This window comes from Marmota monax, unplaced genomic scaffold, assembly GCF_021218885.2.
Source record: "Marmota monax isolate L192 unplaced genomic scaffold, Marmota_monax_Labrador192_F-V1.1 WCK01_AAM20220418_F8-fsc00033, whole genome shotgun sequence".
NCBI lineage: Eukaryota > Metazoa > Chordata > Mammalia > Rodentia > Sciuridae > Marmota > Marmota monax.
Genome location: NW_026694282.1, coordinates 1,780,840 through 1,806,257, shown reverse-complemented (window position 1 = coordinate 1,806,257; position 25,418 = coordinate 1,780,840). Strand labels below are relative to the sequence as shown.

The window sequence follows — 25,418 nt, the reverse complement described above, 5'->3', positions numbered from 1 at the left end:
GGGAGTAGATTAGGTTTGGACATTTTAAGACTGAGGGACCTGTGATATGTTTAATGAACTCTGTTGAAGGCTGCAGGGCTTTCCATTTCTTTCATGGCAGTTGGAGACAATCCTTCTTTTTGTAATTTTCAGGAGCAAACACAGGGCTTTGAAGATTGATTCAAAACAGTAATGTACAACAGAAAACAGCATTGCTTAACTCCCCCGCCCCCAAACCATTGCCTCATCCTTAATTCTATCTGTTCCCCCTGAACTTTCCCTTCCCTCTGCCAACACAGTTCTATCATCAGTTAGTCTTGTTGAGTCCTCCTCCTGAACATGACTCCATTCCAGTTCCCTTTTTTCACCCCTTTTGCCACCTCCCGAGTCCCATACCATAGTTTTCTCTTGATCTCACTACTGGGAGAGCCTCCTGCTTCCTCTCTGCCCTCAACAATCTGCTGTCTACTCTGCAGCCCTAGTGGTTTTTTTAGATGTTAATTACATATTATTCTCCTGCTGGTAGCTTTTTAGTGGCTATCCATAGCATTTAGAAGAAAACCCATGCTCCTTCCTGTGACCTGCATAGTCTGGCTTTTGCCTTCTTCCTCAGTTTGTCTCCCAACCTTCCTCCTGTTTCTACTGTAGTTACCCTAGCTCCCATTCAATTTCCTGAACATTCCAAATTCCTTCCCACCACAGTGATCTTGCTTGGGTACTTTTGGCCTGCTGACTCATGTCCATCTTCCCAACTTCCTGTCCTTACTATGAAGGTCAAGTGCAGAGTGAGGCTGTCTTTAGGTCCCATCTTCCAAGCAGACTTTCTCTTTTCTGCACTTCATATCCTGTTTGTTTCCTCTCAGCTATGATCACTATCTGTATGCTCTTATTTATCTGGCATCTCTCTCTTGGTCTGTCAAGTTTCAGTTGCAGGAAACATATTGCTGTCTGTAGTTTAAGGAAGAAGAATTTAAGAAAGGGAACATGCTGCTGTAGGAGTGCTTGGTTCTAGGCTGGTATTCAGGAATGGCTGCCAGTCCCATACAGAATTGGCCCACTTGGGGAGATGCCTGTATTTTGTGGCTGATGATTCTAGGTCTGTGTTAGCTTTCTGTGGATGTGACAAAATATAATACCTATAAACAACTTAAAAGGAGAGAAAGGTTATTTAGACTCACAGTTTCAGAGATTTTAGTCCATGGTTGCTTGACACTGTGATTTTGGGCCTGTGGCAGCACAAGAACATCATGCCAAGAACTTGTGGGAGTAATTTCCTTACTCTAGTCACTAAGAAAACTGCTCTTCTTATGACAGCTAGGTAGGACACACACACACATACACACACACACACACCAGGGTCCCAATATCTTCTTCAAGAGCATGTCCCAATACTAATCTTCTTTCTAAAGACTCCATCTTCTAAAAGTTTCCCAACCTCCTTACCAGTACTATCAGCAGGGGACCAAGCCTTGAACACATGGGGGAAATTTGGTGGCCATTCCAGATACAAACAATAATGAGGACTTGGAGTTCACAGTGTTCCGCAGTAGTTAATGATCCAGGGATGGGGTGCCAGAGTCAAGAAGCTTTTCTGCCACTGCCTTTTATATATCTATGTCTATATACCTATATCTATATCTATATTTATATCTATATATGTCAAGTGAGAGAGTGGACACTGGAATGCTTCTGAAATAATCTCAGTTTTATTACCTCTGCTAGACAGCAGAAGTAGTCAGAACGAGACAGGAAAATGGCCCCAGCTCTCTGAAACTCACACAGGTATCTCATAATAGGTAGAACCTAATTCATTCTCAAACATTTAGAATAATGATTTAAGAAATCAGCTAAGGATTAATAATGAAACTCAAACTTCAGACAGCAGCAACTCAAGCAGACCCTTAATATCCTCATTTTAATAAGGTTTATTTTAGAATATACATTAGAGCACCAAATATGGAAGTCAGTGGCTGTATATCTCAGTTTTCATCAAGAGAATTGGAAAAATAAGTGAGTCTTATTGCTAAAGCGTAGATATGCCTTAACCATATAAGGTTGATAATTCTTACAATATGAATTCTCATAATAAACAAGTTCTAGATATTAGAACATTTCCCAGAGGAAGTAAATTGAGAATTTAAAAATTATCCTGGGGACAAATTGAGCACTGTAATAATTAAGGGCAGTAGTGTATAGTAGAGCATTGAAAATAATAGGAACCCTTGAATCCATATTTATGATAAACAAATAACTGTATGAATATTTAGTAATTATATATAATGGGGGAAACAGGGTTTTTGTTTTAGTAGAATGCCAAAGGCAGAGTGGAAGGAATGGAGGGAGTGCTAAAGTTGAAAACTCCGTTTTTAACTGTCACCGTTGATTCAGGAAGGCATCATCCTAGCTGAATCTAGGTGAGGAGCATGATATCTTACTTGGTCTTATACTATCTCATCACAGCCTCCTTAGTAATAGATAAAAATAGTAACTGTTGCAGAAATGGGACAACTTCATACCATGTGATCAAAATTAACATCACTGAACAGGTGGATGAACATCTGTCTCCAGAGATAAATCTCCTGAGAAGGACACAGTGCCCCTTCTGTAGTAGTCTAACCTGATTTTTCACAAGGATACATCAGAGAAACTTTTTATTTTTTTGTACTAGGGATTGAACCCAGGGGCAATTAACCACTGAGTCACATCCCCAGCCCCTTTTTATATTTATTTGTTTATATTTTTGGTATCAGGTATTGAACTCAGGGGCTCAACTACTGAGTCATAGCCCCAGTCCTATTTTGTATTTTATTTAGAGACAGGGTCTCACTGAGTTGCTTAGCAACTTGCCATTGCTGAGGCTGGCTTTGAACTCTGTGATCCTCCTGTATTAGCCTTCCAAGCCCTTGGGATTACAGGCATGTGCCCCTCACACCTGCCTGGCCATCAGAAACTTTAAATGAGGAAGTTTATAAAAAAGAGAGGAGGGCTGTATTCTCTAAAGTTGTCAGTGTTATAAAAGATAAAGGCTGTGAGAATGATTAAATGATTAAAAAAGGTTAAAGAGACATGACAGCTAAATGCAATAGCTGACTCTAGACCAGATCTTGTTGTGTAAGAGAAAAAAATGCTAGGAAGAGTATTCTTGGGTCAGTTTACCAAATTGGATAGAATTGAGTAGAAATGTAAAATAGTTTAATATATAGAAGTGAACAACCATACTTGGGTTATGTGAGAGAATATCCTTGTTTTTAGGAAACATACCCTGAAGTATTTAGGGTCAAAGTCCTGCAGTGTTTGCAGTTTATTCTTAAATGGTTCAGAAAGACTTATCATTTTGCTAGGTAGGGTGGAAGGTAAAGGGAAGTGGATTTGGGGAGAGGGAGTAAGAGATTATAAAACAAATAGGATAAAATGTTAATGATAAATAAATCTGTATAAATTGTATGTAGGTGTTCTTTGCTCTAATTTTATTCTGGCAACTTTTCTATGAGTTTTAAATTAATTCTATTTTTTTTTTTTTTTTTTTTTTTTTTTGTGGTGCTTGGGATTGAACCCAGGGCTTTGTGCATGTGAGGCAAGCACTCTACCAACTGAGCTATATCCCCAGCCCTTGAATTAATTCTAAATAAAAATTGCCTAAAAGTTGTCTGGAGACTGAGAATATTGCTTGCATACACTCTGTGCAAAAGGATCTGGTTTGTAAAACAACTTGAGGTTAAGAATCTCTAGAAATGGGTCTCATTAGAACTGAGTTGTACAAGGACTTAGGTGAAAGCCATTCCAAAGAATGTATTAGCTTTAAGGTGATACTTTTTTTTCAGAACCATTGCACATAAATAACCCACAGATGCTATAACAATTATGGACAAAATTAGGAAAAGGTCTTTTGACTAAGCTGGGTGTGGTGACTCACAACTGTAATCCCAGTGGCTTGGGAGGCTGACACAGGAGGATCGGATCTGGAGTTCACAGCCAGCTTCAGCAATTTAGTGAGGCCTTAAGTAACTCAGTGAAGCACTGTCTTTAAATAAAATACAAAATAGGGCTGTGGATGTGGCTCAGTGGTTAAGTGCCCCTGGGTTCAGTCCCTAGTACAAAAAACAAAACAAAACAAACAGATCTTTTGACTAAAGTGGGGAAGATTCAGTATAAAACATTTACAAAAGGAAAACAAATTCAGAATAAATAAATATTTATAGGATGTTAAAAAAAAAAAGATTCATCTTTAACCATAATGAGGCCCCTTCGAACTCCCAAGACCTTTGCTTACTCCTTTTGTTTTTGCTCGTGTTTCTTCCGTTGCCCTTCCCTGGTCTAGAAATGAGGTAATTTTGTTTTCTTATAGGCTAACTCTTTATATGTTCATTCAGAGATTTATTTTCATTAGATTGCTCCATGGTTTTAGCTTTCCTTTGCATGGCTCCAGTTGAGGGATGGAGACACAAAGTTGCTTTCAGATCATGTGCTAGTTTCTTACTGGAGACAGGAGTCTGTTGCCATGTTGGCAAGTGATTGGGTTAATAACAACAGCAGAATCCCCTTGGTGATCTTCAGCTTGAGTGCCCTGAGCACTGCCTGGCTTTTGGGATACTCCCAGATGTGGTCACATGGAGATTTTCTAGTTGGAGCCTTGGTCAGCAAATGCTTATGCTCATTATCTCTAGTAGCAACTGAAAATGTTACATTTAGTTTAGTTGCTAAGAAAGTGGTGTGCTTGACTGAGCCCTTCAGAGACAGCCCTTCCCACTTTCTCCAGGAACTATTTCATTGTTTCAATATATTCATCGGTGAACTCCATTTCCTTAAAACACACCTGGAGAAACTTCTTACAGTTTGGAGTGGTGGGCTGGGGTTGTGGCTTAGTGGTAAAGTGCTTGTCTAGCATGCATGAACACCACATAAAAATAAACAAATAAAATAAAGGTTTTATGTTCATTTACAACTAAAAAAAAAAATTAAAAAAAAGTTTGGAGTGGTGACTGCAGTTCTTTTTTTTTTTTTAATATTTATTTTTTAGTATTCGGTGGACACAACATCTTTATTTTATTTTTATGTGGTGCTGAGGATTGAACCCAGTGCCCCGCGCAAGCTAGGCGAGCGCTCTACCACTTGAGCCACATCCCCAGCCCAACTGCAGTTCTTTTATTGTCCCAAGGTTGGAAAACCCATCTGTGTAGAGAAACTTACTTTCTGAAGGTCTCCTTGAATACTCATTGTCCCTTATTTCTCTTTTTCCAGAGGAAACTTCGTTCTTATCTCCTTGGGTCTGGTGTGGCAGAAAGGGAACTTTCTAAGTAGTTCTGAGTTCCTGGTTTTTCTGTTTTTCTTGATTCTGGAATTCAGTGGGAACATTTATTTTTACTTCTGGAATGATCCTACTGGGGGTTGGTATATATTATATACTCTAACCAGATTTGTGACCATATAACAAGCAACTCAGTGAGACCCTGTCTCTAAATAAAATACAAAATAAGGCTGGGGATGTGGCTCAGTGGTTAAGTGCACCTGGGTTCAGTCCCTAGTACAAAAAAATCAGGAACTCAGAGACGTGACCATATCTGGGCATATCCTAAAGGCTTGTTTTGAGCCTCCTCCTTGTTTTGGTGACTGGTCCTCCCTAGCTTACTTTTTACAATAGAATGCATTTTGACACATTATACACAAATGGAGCACAATTTCTCCTTCCTCTGGCTGAGCATGGGTTGTGTAATCATACATATATTTAGGGTAACAAAGTCCATCTCATTCCACCCTTAGGCTTACTCTTGCTTGTTAATTTGCATCTCAGTTTTATCAAAGGAGGATGAGGAAGTTTGATTTTCATCCTGATTCTTATTTTCTTTTCTAGCTTGGTTTTTAGGGTGAACTTGGAAGGCTTCAACCACTTGGCAGCCCTCAGGTTAGCCTGGATGCCCAGACTCTTGGTTAAATAATGCAGGTTGCTGTACTTAAAGAAATCCAGCTCCTCTGTGCAGGGGGTGGTCATCCTCTTCTGCAGTCTAGGCAACACTGAGGCTCTGTCCATGAACCTAAATAGTACCTTTCAAAACTCTGGTACCAGTCTAAGCATTGACCATTATTAACAATCTTACAATTTTTTTGCCAACTATATGGGCCAAAGTAATATTACATTTTAAGTGAACATTTCCAAATTGTTGGCTGTTGGATTTCTTCAGTGTACTGTGAAGTGTGCACATCATTGCTTTTATCTGTATTCTTTTTGATTGTCTCTTTTGTTTTTGGTACTGGGGATTGAATCCAGGGGTACTTTACACTGAACTACACGCACAGCCTTTTTATTTCTTTATACATTTTTTTTTGAGACAGGGTCTTACTAAGTTGCTGAGGCTAACCTGTAACCTGCATTCTTCCTGCCTTAGCCTCCTGACTTGCTGGGATTGTAGGCATGCACCACCATTCCTATTTCTTATTGATGCTTTTCTTTATGGTTTCTGGTTCTTGTGTCTTGCCTGAAAGATTATGTCTTTCTTTTTTTTAAATATTTAATTTTTTTATAGTTGTATATAATAACTTCTATTTATTTATTTATTTTATATGGTGCTGAGGATTGAACCCAGGACCTTGCATGTGCGAGGTGAGTGCTCTACCGCTGAGCCATAATCCCAGCCCCAAGATTGTGTCTATTTCTTTTCTTGTTTTTGATTCTAGAGTTGAACCTAGGGCCTTGCACCTAACCTGAGCTACACCTTCAAGCCATATTCCAATATTGTAAAAAAACTTCCCTTAAATTCATCTATAATATTTCTCTTTAATCTATCTGGAAATTTGTATGTGGATGTACTTTTATTTGTGCCCCAATAAATAACCAATTTCCTTAGCATCATTTGTTACATAATTTATTATTCTCTTCCCAGTGTAAAATCTTTTTTTTTTTTTTTTGTACTGGAGATTAACTCACGGGTATTTAACCACTGAGCCACATCCCCAGCCCTTTTTAAATATTTTATTTAGACATAGGTCTTGCTGAGTTGCTAAGTGCCTTGCTAAATTGCTGAGGCTGACTTTGAACTCGCAATCCTCCTGCCTCAGCCTCCCAAGCTGCTGTGATTACAGGCGTGCGCAACCATGCCCAGCTCCCAGTGTAAAATCTTGATTGAATAATGAAATAAATTTCCATTGTATAAGAATTTGTCTCATGTTCTGTTGATTTCTTTCAACGTATATACTCCTGGGCCAGTTTTTGTCAGAGCAAATCCTATAAATTTTTTCCTTCCTGATAACTTAAGAACTACTTGTCAAATTCCACTGAAAGTGATGTTGGGATTTTGAATTATAGAACTCTATGTAAAAAAATTCTCTCAGCATAATGGATAGGCACTTAGGCTATGGAGCCAGATAGGCCTCAGCAGAATCCATTTATTAGTTCTGGGATGATAATCACACCTAGTTTAGAGAAATGTCATCAGGTTCATATGTTCAAATTTTATTAGTCGTTGATCAGAATAATCTACATTCATTTAAGAAATGATGTATATATACACACAAACAAATATGTATCCACATATGAATACAATTTCTATTTATGGTAGCACTTGATATGTAAACAGATGCATTGTGTATTCCTGGGCACATTCATTTGTTCTTTTTTCATCCTTGAAGTAGTAGTCTTGCTGGTTCAGGTGCTGTATGTAGGCACTGGGCTTGGTGATTGTGGGATATAGCTCAAGGGTAAGCCTCATGATACCTGTGCCTGGAGGGAGAGCAGATGTGAAACACAACTACACATCTAATTTTGTAATTATGATTAAGATATGTGTTATAAAGATAAGTTAGATTATAACTCTGGACTCGGTGGGACGAAGTTCACTTTGTCAAATATCTCAGTTTGTTGACTTTACAAAATTTCCTTCTCATGAACAGTTTTAAAATCTGTAAGAGAATGACTGTCATCAGATTCTGAGGTTGGACTCTGTGGCCTAAGTCCTGTTTCTGCCAACATGCTGTGACCCTGGGCAAATTACTTACATTCTCTGTACCCTAGTTTTTTCATTTGTAAACTGGGGTAGTACTAAGCCACTCCAGAAGGTTAGGAAGAATGAATATACATAAAAAAATGTAGAACAGGGGCTGGGGTTTTGGCTCAGTGGTAGAGTGCTTGCCTAGCATGTATGAAGCACTGGATTCGATCTTCAGTACCATATTAAGAAAAAATAATAATAAAATAAAGGTGTTGTGTCCATCTACAACTAAAAAATATTTATAAAAAAACCATGTAAAACCATAACAGCATCCACATTTTAGCATAAATTAAAAACATTTATAATATTTTCCCCATATTTCTTTAAAAACCAACTTTCATTAAAGTGTAATGTATATGCAATAAAATGAACCATTTTAAGTGCATAGATTAAGTGTCTTAAAAGTATAAACTCATTTAACCATCACTACAATCCAGATAAAAGAACATTTCCATTGGCCTCAAAGTCTCCTGGTATCTCAGCATTCATTTCAAATTATGTTTTTGTTTTTGGTTTTTCTTCTTTGTACTGGGGATTGAACCCATACATACTCAGTCCTTTTTTTGTTTGTTTGTTTGTTTTTTACTTTGAGACAGAGTCTTGTTAAATTGCCCAGGCTGGCCTTGAACTTTCGATCTTCCTGCCTCAGGTTCCTGATTTGCTGGCGTTACAGATGTGTGCCACTGTGCCCAGCTTCATTTCAAATTCTGTTTAATACATTTGTTTTACTAGAACTTTAATATTCATTTTTTAGCATGTTTAGAATTTTTAATTCATTTTAAATTTGAAATACTAATTATATCATCTATTATACAAATGATCCCTTGTGGCATTTCTCTTCTTTATGCTAGATTTGAGTAAGTTTTTGTATTTAATTGCTTCTCATTAGAATTCAGAATGTCAGATTATAATGGTATTGATTCAATTAATTTGTTTTTTGTATAATTGAAAGTTTTTTCCTACATAATAAAATGTATAGGGAGGTATTTAGCTTTTTGCTGTAAATTTCTTGCTGTTGAGGGTAGAATGCTGGTGGGGGTAGAGGAGAATTTAATCTCGACACAAATGATGTGTCATTTTTAGGCTTTTTTCTCTTAGGCTGGTCTAAAGGAATGGATTACAGTTTGCAGTATTTCTGCTTTACTAACACCTATAATTCCTGTGAGTATAGAGACCATGAGAGGGAAGGTATTGTTCAAATGGTCTAATATTTGGGCAAATAACTTTTCCTTGTAGCAATTACAATGAAAGTAATAATTTAATGAGAGCTGACATTATTCAGCACTGCTTTGGGCCAGGAACGACCAATGGCTGCTTACATCTCATTTTATTCTTTCAGCCCCACAAGTTTGGTACTAGTGCACAGATGATGAGTATGCATCTCGGAGAGTCTAAGGAATGTGTCCAAGGCCACACACAGTTAATGGGTGAAACTGATGGTGGGACTTTAGCCCATATTTTTAGTATTCATTATCTTTTGTTTAAAGCTCAAAGACAGTGAGCATTTTTTGGTTAATAATCTCCTATCTGCCAGCCCTTAAAACTTTGTTTTATGGACTTTTCACATCTGTTTCTCATTCTATCTTCAAGGCTACCAATGGGTAGGGAAGGAAATCCAATGTTTCATTTGTGCAAAGGTAGGTAGACTTTTTCTGTAAAGGGTCAGGTCAGATACTAAATATTTTTGGGGACCATATTATTATTTCAGTTGTAATTGCTCATTTCTTCATTTTTAGGAAAGCAGCCTTAGAAAATATATAAATTGTATTTCAATAAAACTTTATTAACAGCAGTCAGGATTTAACCCACAGGTTGTCATTTGCTGAGCCTGCAGTGGTAGACATCTATTTGGGGACAATATAACCTGTCATCCAAGAGGAGGCAGAACCAGGATTCTTAGTGCCAAATGCTGTGCCCTCTCCTCTCTAAACTCCAGGTGCATAGTATCATTCAGTGGTGCCATTAGGACACTCAGTTCACAACAGTAATTGTGGTAACAACTAATGTTTTCTACTGAATGATGTGTTCTAAGTGTTTTTCATTGTGACATTTGATCTGTGCACAGCCCAGTGATGGGAAACTGAAGTATGTTTGCTCACAGAGCTGATGGCAGATGAAACTGGGGTTTGAACCCAGACAATGATTACAAGTAGTAAGCTCAAGTTTTCTTACCTTCTGTGCCTGCATTTTGGGGTTTCTCAGATTGAGGTTCCTGTTGAAGCCTCATTTTTCAGAAGCTACCTTCCTGGGCACTCAAATTATGTGACAAGATTCTTGTGTTCTCCTTTTAAGGCATTTAGTATGAAGCAGAGCTATAAGTGAGGGAATGCTACCTCTTCCGTTTTCTTTTTTTTTTTGTGGGGGGTGATAACTGGAAAGTTTGAGGGTCAAACAAGTTAATGCAAGAGGTTTCTTTGTTTATCTTGGGCTTTACCTGAGACTTTAAGCTGTAGAAACATTTTAATGATAACAGTAGAGATTATTTATTGAGTGTTTTGTCAATGCTATGCTGGGTGTGTCACATATCTCAGATCTCAGCAATGCTAAGATTTATTATTCCCATTTCATAGGTGAAAAAATGGAGGCTCAGCCATAGGTAAATTAATTAAATCTCTCTTATTTTCCTCATTTTAATGTCATAATTATTCTTTCATGTAGTATAGTTGTGAAGATTAATGAATCAAAACATCTTAAGGATCTATAGCAGGGGCTGGGATTGTGGCTCAGTGGTAGAGCGCTCGCCTAGCACGGGCGGGACCTGGGTTTGATTCTCAGCACCACATAAACATAAAGGCATTGTTTTAAACAAACAAACAAACAAATAAATAATCAAAGGATTTATAGCAGTGCTCAGATTCAGTTGTGTTACCTGTTATCATTACTGTTTTTATTATCAGAATAGAGTAGTAGTAGTAGTAGTAGTAGTAGTAGTAGTAGTAGTGGTAGTAATTGTAGAGGTGAAATGCATGCTCATTTTTTAATGATTTTTTGAGAATTAGAAATAAGCATATAAGTATCCAACAAAATGCCTGGGTATTAATAAGTGGGATTTGTGATTATTCATAGAAGAAGCTATGTAAACTCTCTGCCACTTAATTTAAAAATATCTCCATCAGTGATCTTTTTAAAATTAAATAACTTAAAACTAAATTTCTTGGCTCTCTTTGTTATTTGCTTTGGATGGAATTATTCTCCTGCAAAAACAGTGTGCCCTAAATGTTCCTTTGTTCACCTTAGATTGGGTAGATAAGGTAGGGCCAGCCCTAGATGGTAGGAGATATTAAGTGACATATTAAGTGATTTACAAGGTTCATTTTACAGTTGTAAAAATAGCAGCTGAGCAATATGCACAGGGAAGTAAAATTGCTCATTTATGTGAAACAAATTCAACAATACGCAGTTGTAAACACCTACATTTTATATGTACTCTTTGTTATATACTGGACATATTGTACACATTTTGTGTTTGTACCTACCCATTCTTCTATGGGGTCAAGTCCAAAATTATGTGTACTTTATTATAATTACAGTTTAAAGTATTTGTAATTTAAACGAATACTTTTTCAAATCAATGATAATTTCTTTTTAAAGAGAGAGTGAGAGAATTTTTTAATATTTATTTTTTAGTGGACACAACATCTTTTGTTTGTATGTGGTGCTGAGGATCGAACCCGGGCCGCACGCATGCCAGGCGAGCGCGCTACCGCTTGAGCCACATCCCCAGCCCTCTTTTTTAAAGATATTTTTTAGCTGTAGATGGACACAACACAATGCCTTTATTTTTATGTGGTGCTGAGGATCGAACCTGGGTCCCGCCCGGGCAAGATGAGCACTCTACCGCTGAGCCACCATCCCAGCCCAAATCAATGATAATTTCGATTGCACATTTTTTCAAGTACTGATCTTAGTACTTAACTCTCAACTCTGTATTTATTTTTATTTATTATTATTATTATTATTTTAGTTTTAGTTGGATACAATACCTTTATTTTGCACACAATACCTTTATTTTGTTTATTTATTTTTATGTGGTGCTGAGGATTGAAACCAGGGCCCTGCATGCGTGAGGTGAGCACTCTATGGCTGAACCACAACCCCAGCCCTGTCAACTCTATGTTTATAATGAAAGGCAAAAGGGAAATTTTTCCTCTTCATAAAGTTTATTTTTTTCAGTTGTAGGTGAACACAATGCCTTTATTTTTATTTATTTTTATGTGGTGCTGAGGATCAACCAAGTGCCCCACCCAAGCTAGGCCAGTACTCTAACACTGATCCATAACTCCAGCTCCTCCTCTTCATAAAGTTAGCTTTCATTTTCAAAAACATGCTGATCTGAGTGGAAACTAAAGTCATGCTAGCCAATGAAAAAAAATTTTTTTTTCTTTGTGAGAGCGACATCTGGTGGTTTGTTTTTAATTCTCATGGTTTCCTGGTTCTTGACCAGAAGTTGTTGAAAATTCCAAAGAATTGCAGTGCAAACTGCTTTCTTTTTCTTTCTTTCTTTTCTTTTCTTTTTTTTGCTTGGTACTCCACACTAGTTGGCTATCCAGGATCAAGTTAGTACCACTAGTGTGGCTTGGACTTTAGAAAAGCCCAGTGCTCCTTTTGAATGTAGTCCCTCTGAATGCTAGGTTTCCCTGAGGGATTTTGTTTTAGTGTATGTGATGGACAAATGGATGCTTTGAAAAAAGATTTTTGTTTAATGCAAAGAATTTAAGGTTTTGAATAAGGGATGGAATCTGTGTTAACATCTCCGTTTTATTCTTGAGGAGGCTGGAGCCCCAGAGTTTGAGTACATTGGCCAAAGTTACACTGGCCAAAGTCGCTCTGTGTTGGCTCAGGTTGCTCTGTGTGAGTCAAGGTTGTGCTCTGTTGGCCAAGGTCACTCTACTGGTTAAGGTTGTGCTGTGTTGGGCAAGGGCACTCTCTGTTTGCCAGGGTTGTACTGTGTTGCACTGGGTTGTAAGGTCACTCTGTGTTGGCCAAGGTGAGCTAAGGTCCTGTGAGGCTTATGAAGCTCTGTGTCTGTGAGTTATGTTTTTCTTGTTGGGCAATTCACTCAGTAAAATGGATGTATATGTGAAATAAAGGAGGCAAAGGCATGTTAAGACAGAGAAAAGAAGGCATATAATATTTTTTGAATATCTGTTTGCTACAAATATTCAAACTTTTGACTTTTTTTTTTTTCTCTTTTCTAAAGGAGGTTCAGAGTCTCTGGTGTGAAAAAGAGCTGTTGAGGAAGTACAATAAAGGACCCTGTGTCTTCTCGAGTGCACTGATTCATGTTATAGCTGGGAATTTAATATCCTATGGGATTGTATTTTTGGAGCCTGTTTTGAGTCAGACCTGTTCTATATATTATCTCACCAATCCTGGAGGGGATTGGAATCCCTATAATACCTAGTAAGAAATGGAGCATGGAAAGGGCCTGGAATCAAGGATGGAGTCAAGATTCAGACCCAGAGAGGACTACCTTCCAACCCTAAATTTATGTTTTGCCCTGTACTACATTAGCAGTGTGACTAAAATTATTAATGTGTATTGACTTTTACAGTGATAGTACTTAGGGAGGAGAGACCAATTTGCTCTTTTAGACAGTTGAGCACACGCCATTTAGAATTTCCAGCATGACCTATGGAAACTTACGGGAATATTCTTTTGTTGTGAAGAGAGGAGGGAGGGCTCATGTCATCATCATATCATAATTGCACTGATGGGCACTGACTGTGCCAGAAACTGCCTAGCACTTTACTTTCTGATCTTCCTAATGACTCTCTGGGGTGTAGGTACTTTGGGTGTCCCCAGTTTACAGATGGTAACACTGGAATGGAAGGAAAGGATTTGCTATGGGGTAGAAAAGAAGAGGGAGAAGGGAATGGGTAGATGGTGGTAGAGGCGTAGATTGTATCAGGTGCTCCTGGGCCCTGTCTGGTAAACCTGATGGGAGAGCAGGAAGGCACACTCCCTCCTGTCATTATGACCTGCTTGCCACAAATCTGAAGGGCCTTTGTACACTGAAGTAAAGTATCCTGCCAATTACCCGTATGTATTTTTCCAGCTCCCCCCACTGTAACAGTTGAAATTAAGGCACAGGGCCCTTCTGTATCAGCATCCGCCCCCTCACAGACAGGGCCCTGCTGGGTAAGGCACAGCTCCATGGCATTTACATGGCAGCATTTGTTCCTTACAAACATGAAGCTCTCTGGTGCCCCTGATGTATTTTTTTTTTTAAAGCATTGTCTGTGGTCACCTCTAGGCTGCTTTGCTACTGGGTGCTTATTGATTTTGTGCACATGGACTGTCTCTCTGTCTGCCTTGGCTCCCGTGATCTGTTGTAGGGAGCTGTGTGTAAATCATTATTCCTGTGTCTGTAAAGAGATCAGAGTAAACTCCCATCTTGGAGCCTTATCTTATGCAGTTCTCTGTGCCTCCCCATTCCCACCAGCCTTTCATTCAGTCCGTTCTCCCTTCCCTATGCAAAGTTAGGTCCCACTTTTTGGTGGTCTCATTGTGTGTTTATACTCTCCTTTCCTTAGGAGACTGGAATTTTGAGAGAGCAGGGACTGTATCTTTTTTTCTGTTTGACTAGTGATTGGCATGCTGATGCTTAAATGTTTGAATGAAGCATTTGAATAAAGTATAACTTGCTGATATTTAATAGTTATTATATTAACCAACTTTTCATTGCTGTGACCAAAATGCCTGACAAGAGCAAATTGTAGTAGTAAAGTTTATTGTTGCTCATGATTTTAGAGGTTCAGTCCATTGTCATCCCACTCTCTTGCTTGGGGCCTAGGTGAGGCAGAACACTGTGACAGAAAGACAAGATGGAGGAGCAGTGCTCACCTCATGGCAGCTACCAAGCAGAGAGGAGGGAGAAGAGTGGGCTGTAGGCAAGGTGAACCCTACCAGAGCACCCCTCCCCTACCCACTCCATTCCTGGGCCATTTAACTGATTGGGTCACATACAGCTCTCATAATCTATTCATTTCACTTCTGAATATTAACACAGGAGCTTCGAGGAGACACCTCATTTCCATACCATAACAGTAGCTTAGTAAAAATGTTCTCAATTATTTGGCATAAGAACACCCAGAGAACTAGACTAATGCTATACTTGGAGGATGTGTGAAATTCTTTTCAATCTAAATGATAAATATCTAAAATAAAAATTTCTGAGAACTTTTTCTTCTGGTGTATGATTTTACTGTTGCATTATTAAAACATTTTTTTTTAAACCTCCAGGTGTTTCTTTTCTTTCTTTTCTTTTTTTTTTTTGGTCTGCTACTTTAGAATTAAGTTCATAGTCTGACCTTTTTTTTTGATCCTGGGTATTGAACCCAAAGTCCTGCATGTGCTAGGTATGTGCTCTATCACTGAGCTATCCCCCCAGGCTTTTAAAATTTTTAGGCAAGGTATTGCTAAGTTTCCTAGACTGACCTCAAATTTGTGATTCTCCAACCAACCTCAGACTCCCAAGTAACTGAGATTACAGGTATGCCCCATACCTGGCTATTTGACCTCTCAAACCTCAAGATGGTCCATTTTGTTCAGTGAAAGAGCTAGCCATAATTATAGGTGGAGACTTGGAGCATCAGTGGCCTGTGGTGTGTTGGTTCCTATGGCTTTCTTTCCCTTTGATTAAGAGCTCTGTGGGTTAGCTGAGGATTCATGAAGGACTCACTTTGATGCTAATTCATTAAGAGATTCCCTTTTCCACGAGTTGGAAAAATACAGCACTGACTCTAAGAAGCAACTGGTGGTAGTCCTTGGGATCCAGTTGGGGAGCTTAAATGTTCCAGAAGTCCATGGGCTGCTTTTTTTATTTTTTATTTTTGGTACCGGCGATTGAACTCAGGGGCACTCAACCACTGAGCCACATCCCCAGCCCCATTTTGTATTTTATTTAGAGACAGGGTCTCACTGAGTTGCTTAGTGCCTCACTAAGTTGCTGAGGCTGGCTTTAAACTTGTGATCCTACTGTGTCAGCCTCCCCAGCTGCTGGGCTTACAGGGATATACCACCGTATCCAGCCCCATGGGCTACTTTTTAAGGTTGAAAAATAGATGGTAAAAAATTGGATGGCAGATGTGAGCAGAATGGAAGATTATTCCTGACTGAAGAGCTCTTAGGCATGTGTGTGTGTGTGTGTGTGTGTGTGCGCGTGCTTGCTCACGCAGGCTTTGCTCGATCTTCTAAAATCACTTCATAGCCAGATGTGGTGGTACACACCTGTAATCCTTGCTACTGCAGAATCTGAGGCAAAAGGATCCCAAGTTTGAAGTCCAGCCTTTGCAATTTGGCAAGACCCTGTCTCAAAATAAAGTAAAAAAGACTGGGGATGTCACTCGGTAGTAGAGTACTTGCCTAGCATGCATGAAGTCCTGGTCCATCTTCAGTACAGCCATACCTACATACACACATACATGATAAAGTAAATCCATAAAAAGTCATTTCATGGACTCTCAGTGAAGGTGTACTTTGGTGTACTTTAAATTAATCCTGATTGCTGGGCATGATGGTGCACACCTGTAATCCCTGCAGCTCAGGAGTCTGAGGCAGGAGGATTGCAAGTTTGAGGCCAGCTTCAGCAACTTTGTGAGGCACTAAGCAATTCAGTGGTCTCTAAATAAAATATAAAGAGGGCTGGGGATTTGGCTCAGTGGTTAAGCACCTCTGGGTTTAATCCCTGGTACCACAAAAAAATTAATCTTGATTTAGAAAAATTAATATTTTATTCAATAGAGAGGCATGTCATGTTTATGTGTTTCTTATACGATTCCTTACTAACATTGTATCCTTTCTCTATGACAAGATTTATATTCAATAGTTGAGTCCTTTGTATGTGTTGCTATGATGACAAAGTATAATAACTAATGTCCAATGTGGCTTTTATTTTGGACATCTTGATTCACAGTGATGAATTCATGGTGAGGTGTGTTTGCAGCCCTTAAAACACTAGTAAACATGGCTCTCTCTCTCTCTCTCTCTCTCTCTCTCTCTCTCTATTTTTAGAGAGAGAGAGAGAGAGAGAACTTTTTAATATTTATTTTTTACTTTTCGGTGGACACAACATCTTTGTTTGTATGTGGTGCTGAGGATCGAACCCCGGGCCGCACGCATGCCAGGCGAGCGCGCTATCGCTTTAGCCACATCCTAGCCCACACATGGCTCTTAATCCCTGCTCTAATGCCAAGGGGGATGCTGGGGCACCTTTCTATGTCTCATCTCTCTGGGAATGGTACATGTACATATGTACCCCAAAGCCAGGTGTAGAATCTGTACTTCTCAGAATTCTGAGCAGCTCTAGTTTAGCTCTAGAGTTCTGTGAGTTTATGGTACCAAATAGTTTCATTGGTTAGTAGGACAGAATGTTGGATGAACACTCCAGTGAGGAGGTGCTAAGAGGGGGCTGGTAGGCACTTTCTCATTGAGAGGAAAGTGTCTGTAAGCCCTGTCAAACCTCATCTCTGTTAAATGAACACGTAGTAGCATACACTCATGGGACCATGAAATTATCCATATGAGAAAGAAGGAAAAATGGAGGAAAGGACAGAGGAAGATGAAGGGGAAGGAGGAGGAGAGTTTAGAGAAATGATTCAACTTTGTGGATATATAGTATATAATTTTAATTTTCCTATCTTTACTTCCTTTTCTTTCATGGAGTAATATTTGCCACATATTCCTTTTCACATCACAAAATGAATTGAGGGTGATGCATGCCTGTAATCCCAGCGACTTGGGAGGCTGAGACAGGAGGATCACAAAGCCAGCCTCAGCAAAAACGAGGTGCTAAGCAACTCAGTGAGACCCTGTCTCTAAATAAAGTACAAAATAGGGCTGGGATGTGGCTCAGTGACCGAGAGCTCCTGAGTTCAACCCTGGTACCCCCTTCCCTTCCCCCCAAAAAAATCCAAATGAGGAGGCCTGAAAAATAGTAAATCTATTTGGTCTCTTTGGAAATTAATACAGAATATTGAAATTACTACTGTTAATAGTATATTTGTCATCTTTACTCTTTGCCTCTTTTCCCTAGGGATTAAAAAAATGTAAATATTTTCATCAGTATCTTTTTATTATTTAAGAGTCTTAAATATTTATTAAGAGCATGATATCACTTAAATGAACCTGCATGTATTTTTGCTACTCAGAATATGGCAAAATTAACAAATTAAGATGAAAATTGTTTGGAAAAACCTTAGTGCTTGATGCAGCGCCCTATCCCTTTTCTTACTCTGTGTCAGTTTCTGTTTGGAGCCTCTCTCCATTAGGGAGCAGGGTAGATTGCTGGCTGCCTTACCTGAAGGGAGTAGGCAGGCTCTTGGGTGCTAGCCTTGCATCTTGTAGCCCATTTGCTAAAGTGCAGAATGAACTGCTTAAGGTAAGGACCTTTCATTTCAGGATGAGGTATTGAGCCAGCCAGCCAACAATAATTTGCTAAGTGTTGGTAAAGTATAAAGTACTGTGCTGGGCTGTCCAGTGGATTCAGAGAGTATAGTGGCTCTTCACTCCAGCCGGGGAGTCAAAATAGACTCTTAAAAAAATTGGTGTCAGATGTGTAATTAGGAGTGAGGGGTGGTTCTATTCAAATGCTGCCACCCATGCCCAACGGTTGGTCCTCAAGTTTGGACCCAGCATGGGAATGGGGAGTCAAATGCAGTTGCCTTCATGGAAGGAACTAAGTGCAGGTTTTCCTTTCAATATATCACATTTATTAGCAGCATGAGCTTTCCTGTCTTACTTTCCTCATTCTGGAAGGAATCTGGAGGCTGCTCTAACTGTACATGTTTTAAGTAGAGAATACATGGTGCTCCTACCTAGTACTGAGGGGCTTAAAGAGGAACCAGCTATAGTGCTTGCTGTGAAAACCAACACTGGAGTTGTACTAGGAAGTGGATAATGGGTATAGAGAAGCAAAAATACTGTAGGTGGAAAATTTAGTTATGCTACATGATTCATGTAGGTATCAGATGGAGACTTGTGCAGTAGTAGCCAGCTGCAGTCCATGCCAGCCCAAGGGTCCTAATGGGACTCTGGTAGAGGGAAGGAGCTCACTGAGGTAGGTGCAGGAAAGGAATAGAATTTGAGTCGTGTGTTGGGACCTTGAGTGACTCCCAGGGGATAGGGTATAGAATGGGTGAGCAGTCTGTTTGACTTCTGGCATTTCCTCCCTCAGGTGGTACCCACATCAGTTTTCCCAAGGAGCTGGGAAAGAGGTATTGGGGAGAGAGTGTGTTGTCACTATTAATGTAAAAGTATAATTTCCCCAAGTTAGAAGTGTGACTTTCATAAAGATACAAAATGAAAGTCAAATTTTATTTAACCCATCAATTAGGAAACTGGTGAGATGGTGAACTCATTTCAAAAGGTATTTAAGGAACTAGTTATTTATTAACTTTAAAGAAACTGATCAAATTATGTTATATGCATGTGCAAATGTGCCACATGAAACTTTTCACTTGGTATAATAAATATGCACCAATGAAAAAAGAATTTAAGATTACTAGGCTATGCACAAATCTGGATAATGTCCTACACAGCAATAAAACCAGACTCTTTTGGTACTCGTTTTTTCTGCCATTCAGAATTCCATAAATTAAGTGGTAACTCCACAGGGTCTGCAGTCTACTCAGTGAATAGTAAGGTCAAATACAAGTACATTGTCTGGAGAGTTAAATAAGCCTTGGCAGGGCTCCTTAAACAATGCTGCAGCCTGGCATTGGGAGGGCTCCCTGCCTCCTTATTTCTCACTTCCTCCCCATCTCACCCAACTGCCTCATTCCAAGTTTTGTATGTATTTTATTAACATTAAAAAGAATACTTTGAAGTTAAAGAAACCTTAGATTGAGCCCCAGTTTCTTCACTTATTAGCTGTGTAATGTGGGGCAGAGAATTACTTACAGTTGGAATTACTTGCTACAAATTGGAAGAAGCAAGTGGCACAGCTTTTGTAAAGTGCCTGGGATATGATAGGTATGCAGTAATGCCTGATTCTTTACAAATACCCTCTTCTTAAAATGAAAAGTGTTTCACTTTTTGTCTGGTTTTCATAGAGTGTGACTTATTTACAGAAGTCAATGGGATGTTTCAACAAAATAGAGGGATGTTGCTTAAGTGACTTCTTACTTGATAGTCCTTTTTTCAATTTTTGAAGGTGGGGCTGGGGGCATATTTCTTGCTCTATGGAAATATTACCTGGTAGCCATGGTATATGTCTATAATACTCAGGTGTGTGTGGGGGGTGGAGGCACTGAGGCAGGAGGATTCCAAGTTTGAGTTGCCATCCAGGCAACCAGCCAGACCCTTTCTCAAATGATAAAAATGGTTAGAGATGTAGCTCAGAGGTAGAGCATCTCTGGGAGGGAGGGAGGGAGGGAGGGAGAAAATCAGCTTGCCTCCTTTTATATGGAGAGCTGGTTTCCCAAGTTGTGAAGGGAGGGAGGGAGGCAAGAAGGAAGAAAAGAGGGAAGTTGAGGTTTGTGAGAAGGGTGGAGAACTGGAGAAGGCATGGAAAACTCTTGCCTACAAGGATACATGCCTTGGCAGTCCAAGCTCAATTCTTTCATTCATTAGGCAACAAGTATTTATTGAGCAACATTTCTGTGCCCAGCCCTGATGATTTTCTGTTTACATGTTGAGAGCCTGCTCTGGTGGAGACGGACAGTAACTATATAAACAAGGAAGATGATTTTGGAAAGTATTATGAATGAAATAAATAAGATGATGAGAAACTATAAGTAAATTGCTGTTCTTAGTAACTTTAATTAGGGTGTTGGCTAGAGACAATATCCTTGAAGAAGTGACTTTTTGATTTGAAGAATGAAAAGGAGTCAGCATGGGAATGGTTGAGAAAAGGAGAAAGAATGAACAGTGCAGAAAGATACAGGATGAATATGGCCTGTTCAAGGAACAGAAAAATCTGTGGCTCATGTGGTTGACAAGAGGAGGATGAGTGGAGATGTGATTGGATAATGGAAAGGCTATTTGAGGGCTCCAAAGATTGTGGGAAGGAGTTTGGGTTTACTCTAAGTGCAGTAGAAAGCTCTTAAAGAGGTCTAGAGCAGTGGAATGGCAAGGTGCTTATTAAAAGGAGAGAGAGAAAAAGGATGGAATGGTGGGTCTCATGAATAGGAGTATGGAGACAGTGAGGTGATCCTTGTAGGAGTTGTGGTGAATCCCAAACCATAGTGGATGAGGGGCTTGGTTTTGATTTTGCTGCTATGAGGGAGCTATTGTGTATGTGAGTTTTTGAGCTAGGTTATGTGTGTTTGTGAGTGTGTGTTGTATGACTGTGAGTCAGTATATGTGAGTGTGGAGTGTGTATGGATTTGTGAGTGTGTGTATGTGTGTGTGTGAATTTAGATTTGTCTCTTGTTATAGCTTTTGAACAGACTAGTGGCATGAAGGAAGGGGCTCTTGTATTGGTACAGATTTAGCTAGAGGAAGGCAAGTGGCAGAAAAAGCTAGGAGGGTAGTTCAAGTAGCTATGAAGTGAAGGCCTAGGTGATGCTATCTTGGCTAGCACAAAAAGAAGACTGCATTGGGAAAGTCCTGTTTTATGTGTTGTATTCTATATCTGGAACGAATGAGACTGAGAAGTGAAAGATAGCTCCATTAAAGAAGTCACCTTCTCTTCAAAGCAGTCCAGTTTGATTGCAGGCTGGATATTCTAAGTATTCTGAATTATCTGTTGTTAATTGTAATTAACAACATATGTACATCACTTAAATTCACAGATTTCTGTGAAAGGAATTCCACTTGTCAGAGATGGATGATTCTACTGCATGCTTTACCCTTCTGCCAAACCCCGCCCCCAAATACATACTCATTTTCTTTTTTTACATTAAAATCCTTAATTCTTGAGAAATTCATTGTGTTTTTTATCTCCCCTCTCCAGGATATCTTTGAAGATGCCTTGGAAACCATCTCTATGTAAGTAATAATATAATAAAAACTAAGTTATAATTAAAAATTGATGGTTTTCATATGTAAAATATAAATTTCATTCTCTTTTTTTAGAGTAGTGCCCAGTGTTGAAAGTCACTGCTTTGTAATTAAAAAGAGTTAGGATGTGATTATCCTAAAGAAATAATCTACCTAATGTTACTTTCTCTCTCTTTTTTAAATATATATAAAAATATAAATATAAAAAATATATATATATTTGTAGATGGACACAATATATTTCTTTATGTGGTGCTGAGGATCGAACCCAATGCCTCACGCATGCGAGGCAAGCACTCAACCACTGAGCTACAACCTCAGCCCCTCTAATGTTACTCTCCAATGTATTTTTTAGTATTATTTTTTATAACATCATAAAATAAAATGTTTTCCAACAAATTATTTTATTTTATAGCTAACCTTCTTAATACTTGCTCATATTTATTTACATGGTTAACCTCTTATTATATTTGCATTTAGTTTTGTTACAGGCATTTACTCTAAGCCTCTATAGTTTTTGTAATAATTTTAAATGACTAAATTATATTACAATCAAGTAGAATACCACAACTTAATCACTTTCCTTTGTTAGACATTTAGGTTGTTACTGGGAGTTTACAAACTTAAAACTAAGTAATGAATATTTTCATGCATATAGCTTTATCATATTTTGAATGATTTCCAAAGATCAGCATTACAGAAGTAGGATTTTTGGATTAAAGGATACATATGTTTATTGCTCTTCATATATTTAAATTTTCCTTTCTATATTTGTTAGCTTAGGCTGCCATACAAAATACAGTAGATTGGGTGGCTTACATAACAAGTTTATTTTCTCAGCTTTTTGGAGGCTGTAATTCTGGGAGTAGGGCATCAGCATGGTTGGGTTCTGGCAAGGATTCTCTTTTGGCTTGCAGATGGCCACCTTCTTTATCTGAATTTTCACATGACAGAGAGAAAGATGGAGCAAGTTCTCTGGTGTCTTTTCTAGTAAGGGCACAATCCCACCATGAGGGCCCCATTCTCATGACTTCATATAATCATAATAATCTACCCAAGGCCCAGTCTTTAAATATGATCATATTGGAGGTTAGGGCTTCAAATGTGAATTTATGGGTAACAGTGTGGGCAGACACGTGATTTAGTACTTAGCACTTTGAAAAAGAATTTTATCTGTTTACAAGGCTACAACACTGTGAAGTGAAATCATTTAAATGTAGCATTACCATCACTGGATATTATTTGAAAAATAGTTTGCTACTGAAATGATACTGGTTTTAGTGTCTTTGATTTTCCTTATTCTCTTATTCATTGCTTGTTATATAACACTTCCTTTTGTATGACTTTTTATCTTCTAGCCTGTTTAACTTTTCCTTCAACGTTTCTTTTAAGGACTTTAGACTATATATGCCCTAATTTTTTGTCATATTTGTTATAGATATTTTTCTCAAAGTGGTATTTTTTTAATATTTATTTTTTAGTTGTAGTTGGACACAGTACCTTTATTTTATTTATGTGTGGTGCTGAGGATTGAACCTAGGGCCCCGCATGTGGTAGGCAAGCACCCAACTGCTGAGCCACAACTCTAGCCCTCAAAGTGGAATTTTTATCTTAGAATTACAAATTTTATTTTGTCCAAAAATTTTAGTGTTTATGTTGTCAAATATTTTTATGATTACAAAAAGTTTCAGTGTGTTTAGGAGTTCAGGAAAAATATTCTATTTTGGAACAGTTTCAGATTTATAGAATTATTGTGAAAATAGTGCAGAGTTCCTGTATGCCCCATACCTAGTTTTCCTTGTTATTAATTTCTTAAATTAGCATGTTACATTTGTTACAATTAATGATCCAATATGGATACTGTTGTAGTGTGAATCTGGAATGCCCCCCAAAGTCTTCTTCCCCAGTTTGGCACTGTTGGAAGATAGTAGAAAACTTTAAGAGATGGGGCCCAGGGCTGGGGATGTGGCTCAAGCGGTAGCGCGCTCGCCTGGCATGCGTGGGGCCCGGGTTCGATCCTCAGCACCACATACAAACAAAGATGTTGTGTCTGCCGAAAAATAAAATATTAAAAAATTCTCTCTCTCTCTCTCTCTTAAAAAAAAAAAAAGAGAGAGAGAGAGATGAGGCCCAGTGAGAGGTTTTAGGTCACCAGGAATGTGTCCTTGAAAGGGATTAGGGTACCCTGGCCTCTCTTCTTTTTCTCTGCTTGGCTGCCATGAGCCAAATGGGCTTCCTCTGTTATGTGTTCCTACTGTGATGTGCTGCCTCATCACAGGTCCAAAAGCAGTGGGACCAACTGACCATGAACTTAAACTTCCAGAATTTGAGCCAAAATAACTCTTAACTCTTTTTAAATTGATTTATCTCAGAAACTCATTACAGTAATGGAAAATAAATGAACACAGATACATTATTATTAGGGACAGTCCTTACATTATTCATATTTCTTTGGCTTTCAGCTAGTGTCTTTTTCTGTCCCAGGATCCTGGCTAGCAAACTACATTATGTTTAGTTATCATGCCCCCTTAGGGAACTTGATTGTTACAGTTTCACAGACTTTCCTTGTTTTTGATGACATTGGCAGTTTTAATTGGTGAGTTATTTTGTAGAATGTTCCTTAATTGAGATTTTTTTTTTCCTTATGGTTTGAGGTCATGTGTTCTTGGGAGGGAGACCACAGAGGTAAAGGGCCACTCTCAACACATCAAAGGTACATGATATCCATGAGACTGACCACTGTGATATTAAACTTGATCACCTGGCTTGAGATAGTATTTGCTAGGTTTCTCCACTGTAAAGTTACTTTTTTCCCCCTATATTTTTTCATATTGTGCTCTTTGGAATAAGTTTATTTGTGGTATTATGATGTGTTTTGTGTGTGTGTGTGTGTGTGTGTGTGTGTATTTGTTTATTTGTTTTTTTGTTCCCCGATCACAGCTCTTTCCCCAAGGCTAACCATAGGAACTAAAATTTCTTCTCTTGAAGGCAAGTAATATCCATAGACTTACCCTGTCTGACAATGGGTCATTAGATCCCTATTCAGAAGGGATCTTCTCCCATACCTGGGAAGAAGGAATGCTGCTTGGAGAGGCCAAGAAGAATCTGAACAGACAGGGCTTGCTGAGTTTCGGCTGCATTGCTACATAGTTGTTTGTGTTTCCATCATGCCTATGCTATGAAATTTCTATAAGAGGCCAAAAAGAATGTTCAAAGAGCTGGATAGTTAAACATGTGGAGGTGTCTAGGAGGTTGTTTTATACCCCTAGCCCTGTTCTTCAATTCATCTGTATCCTTGATGATATCCTGTATAATAAGCCAGTAATTGTATTTCCCTGAGTTCTGTGAGTAGCTTGAGCACATTAATCACACCCAATAATGGGATTTTGGGAGCTCCGATTTATAGCTGGTCAATCAGAAGCACAGATAGAACAACCTAGGGCTTGCAAATGGCATCTGAAGTGAAGGGAGCCAGGCTTAGAGACTGAGCCCTCAATCTGTGAGATATGAAGCTAT

General features: G+C 38.7%; 1 protein-coding gene across 5 annotated transcripts in view; it reads left to right on the top strand.

Annotated features, from left to right (window-relative positions):
* Window positions 1-25,418, top strand: part of Ttc39b (tetratricopeptide repeat domain 39B) — a 125,174-nt gene that overhangs the window by 14,733 nt on the left and 85,023 nt on the right. For 3 of the 5 annotated variants that reach the window (XM_046467374.2, XM_046467377.2, XM_046467378.2), the window contains exon 2: window positions 21,856-21,890. The exons of 1 other annotated variant lie outside the window; for it this stretch is intronic. In XM_046467374.2, the coding sequence (XP_046323330.1) occupies window positions 21,856-21,890 (35 nt within the window). Of the gene's footprint in view, window positions 1-9,521; window positions 9,596-21,855; window positions 21,891-25,418 lie in introns of those variants that run through there. One more of the 5 variants, XM_046467376.2, reaches the window with a different exon arrangement.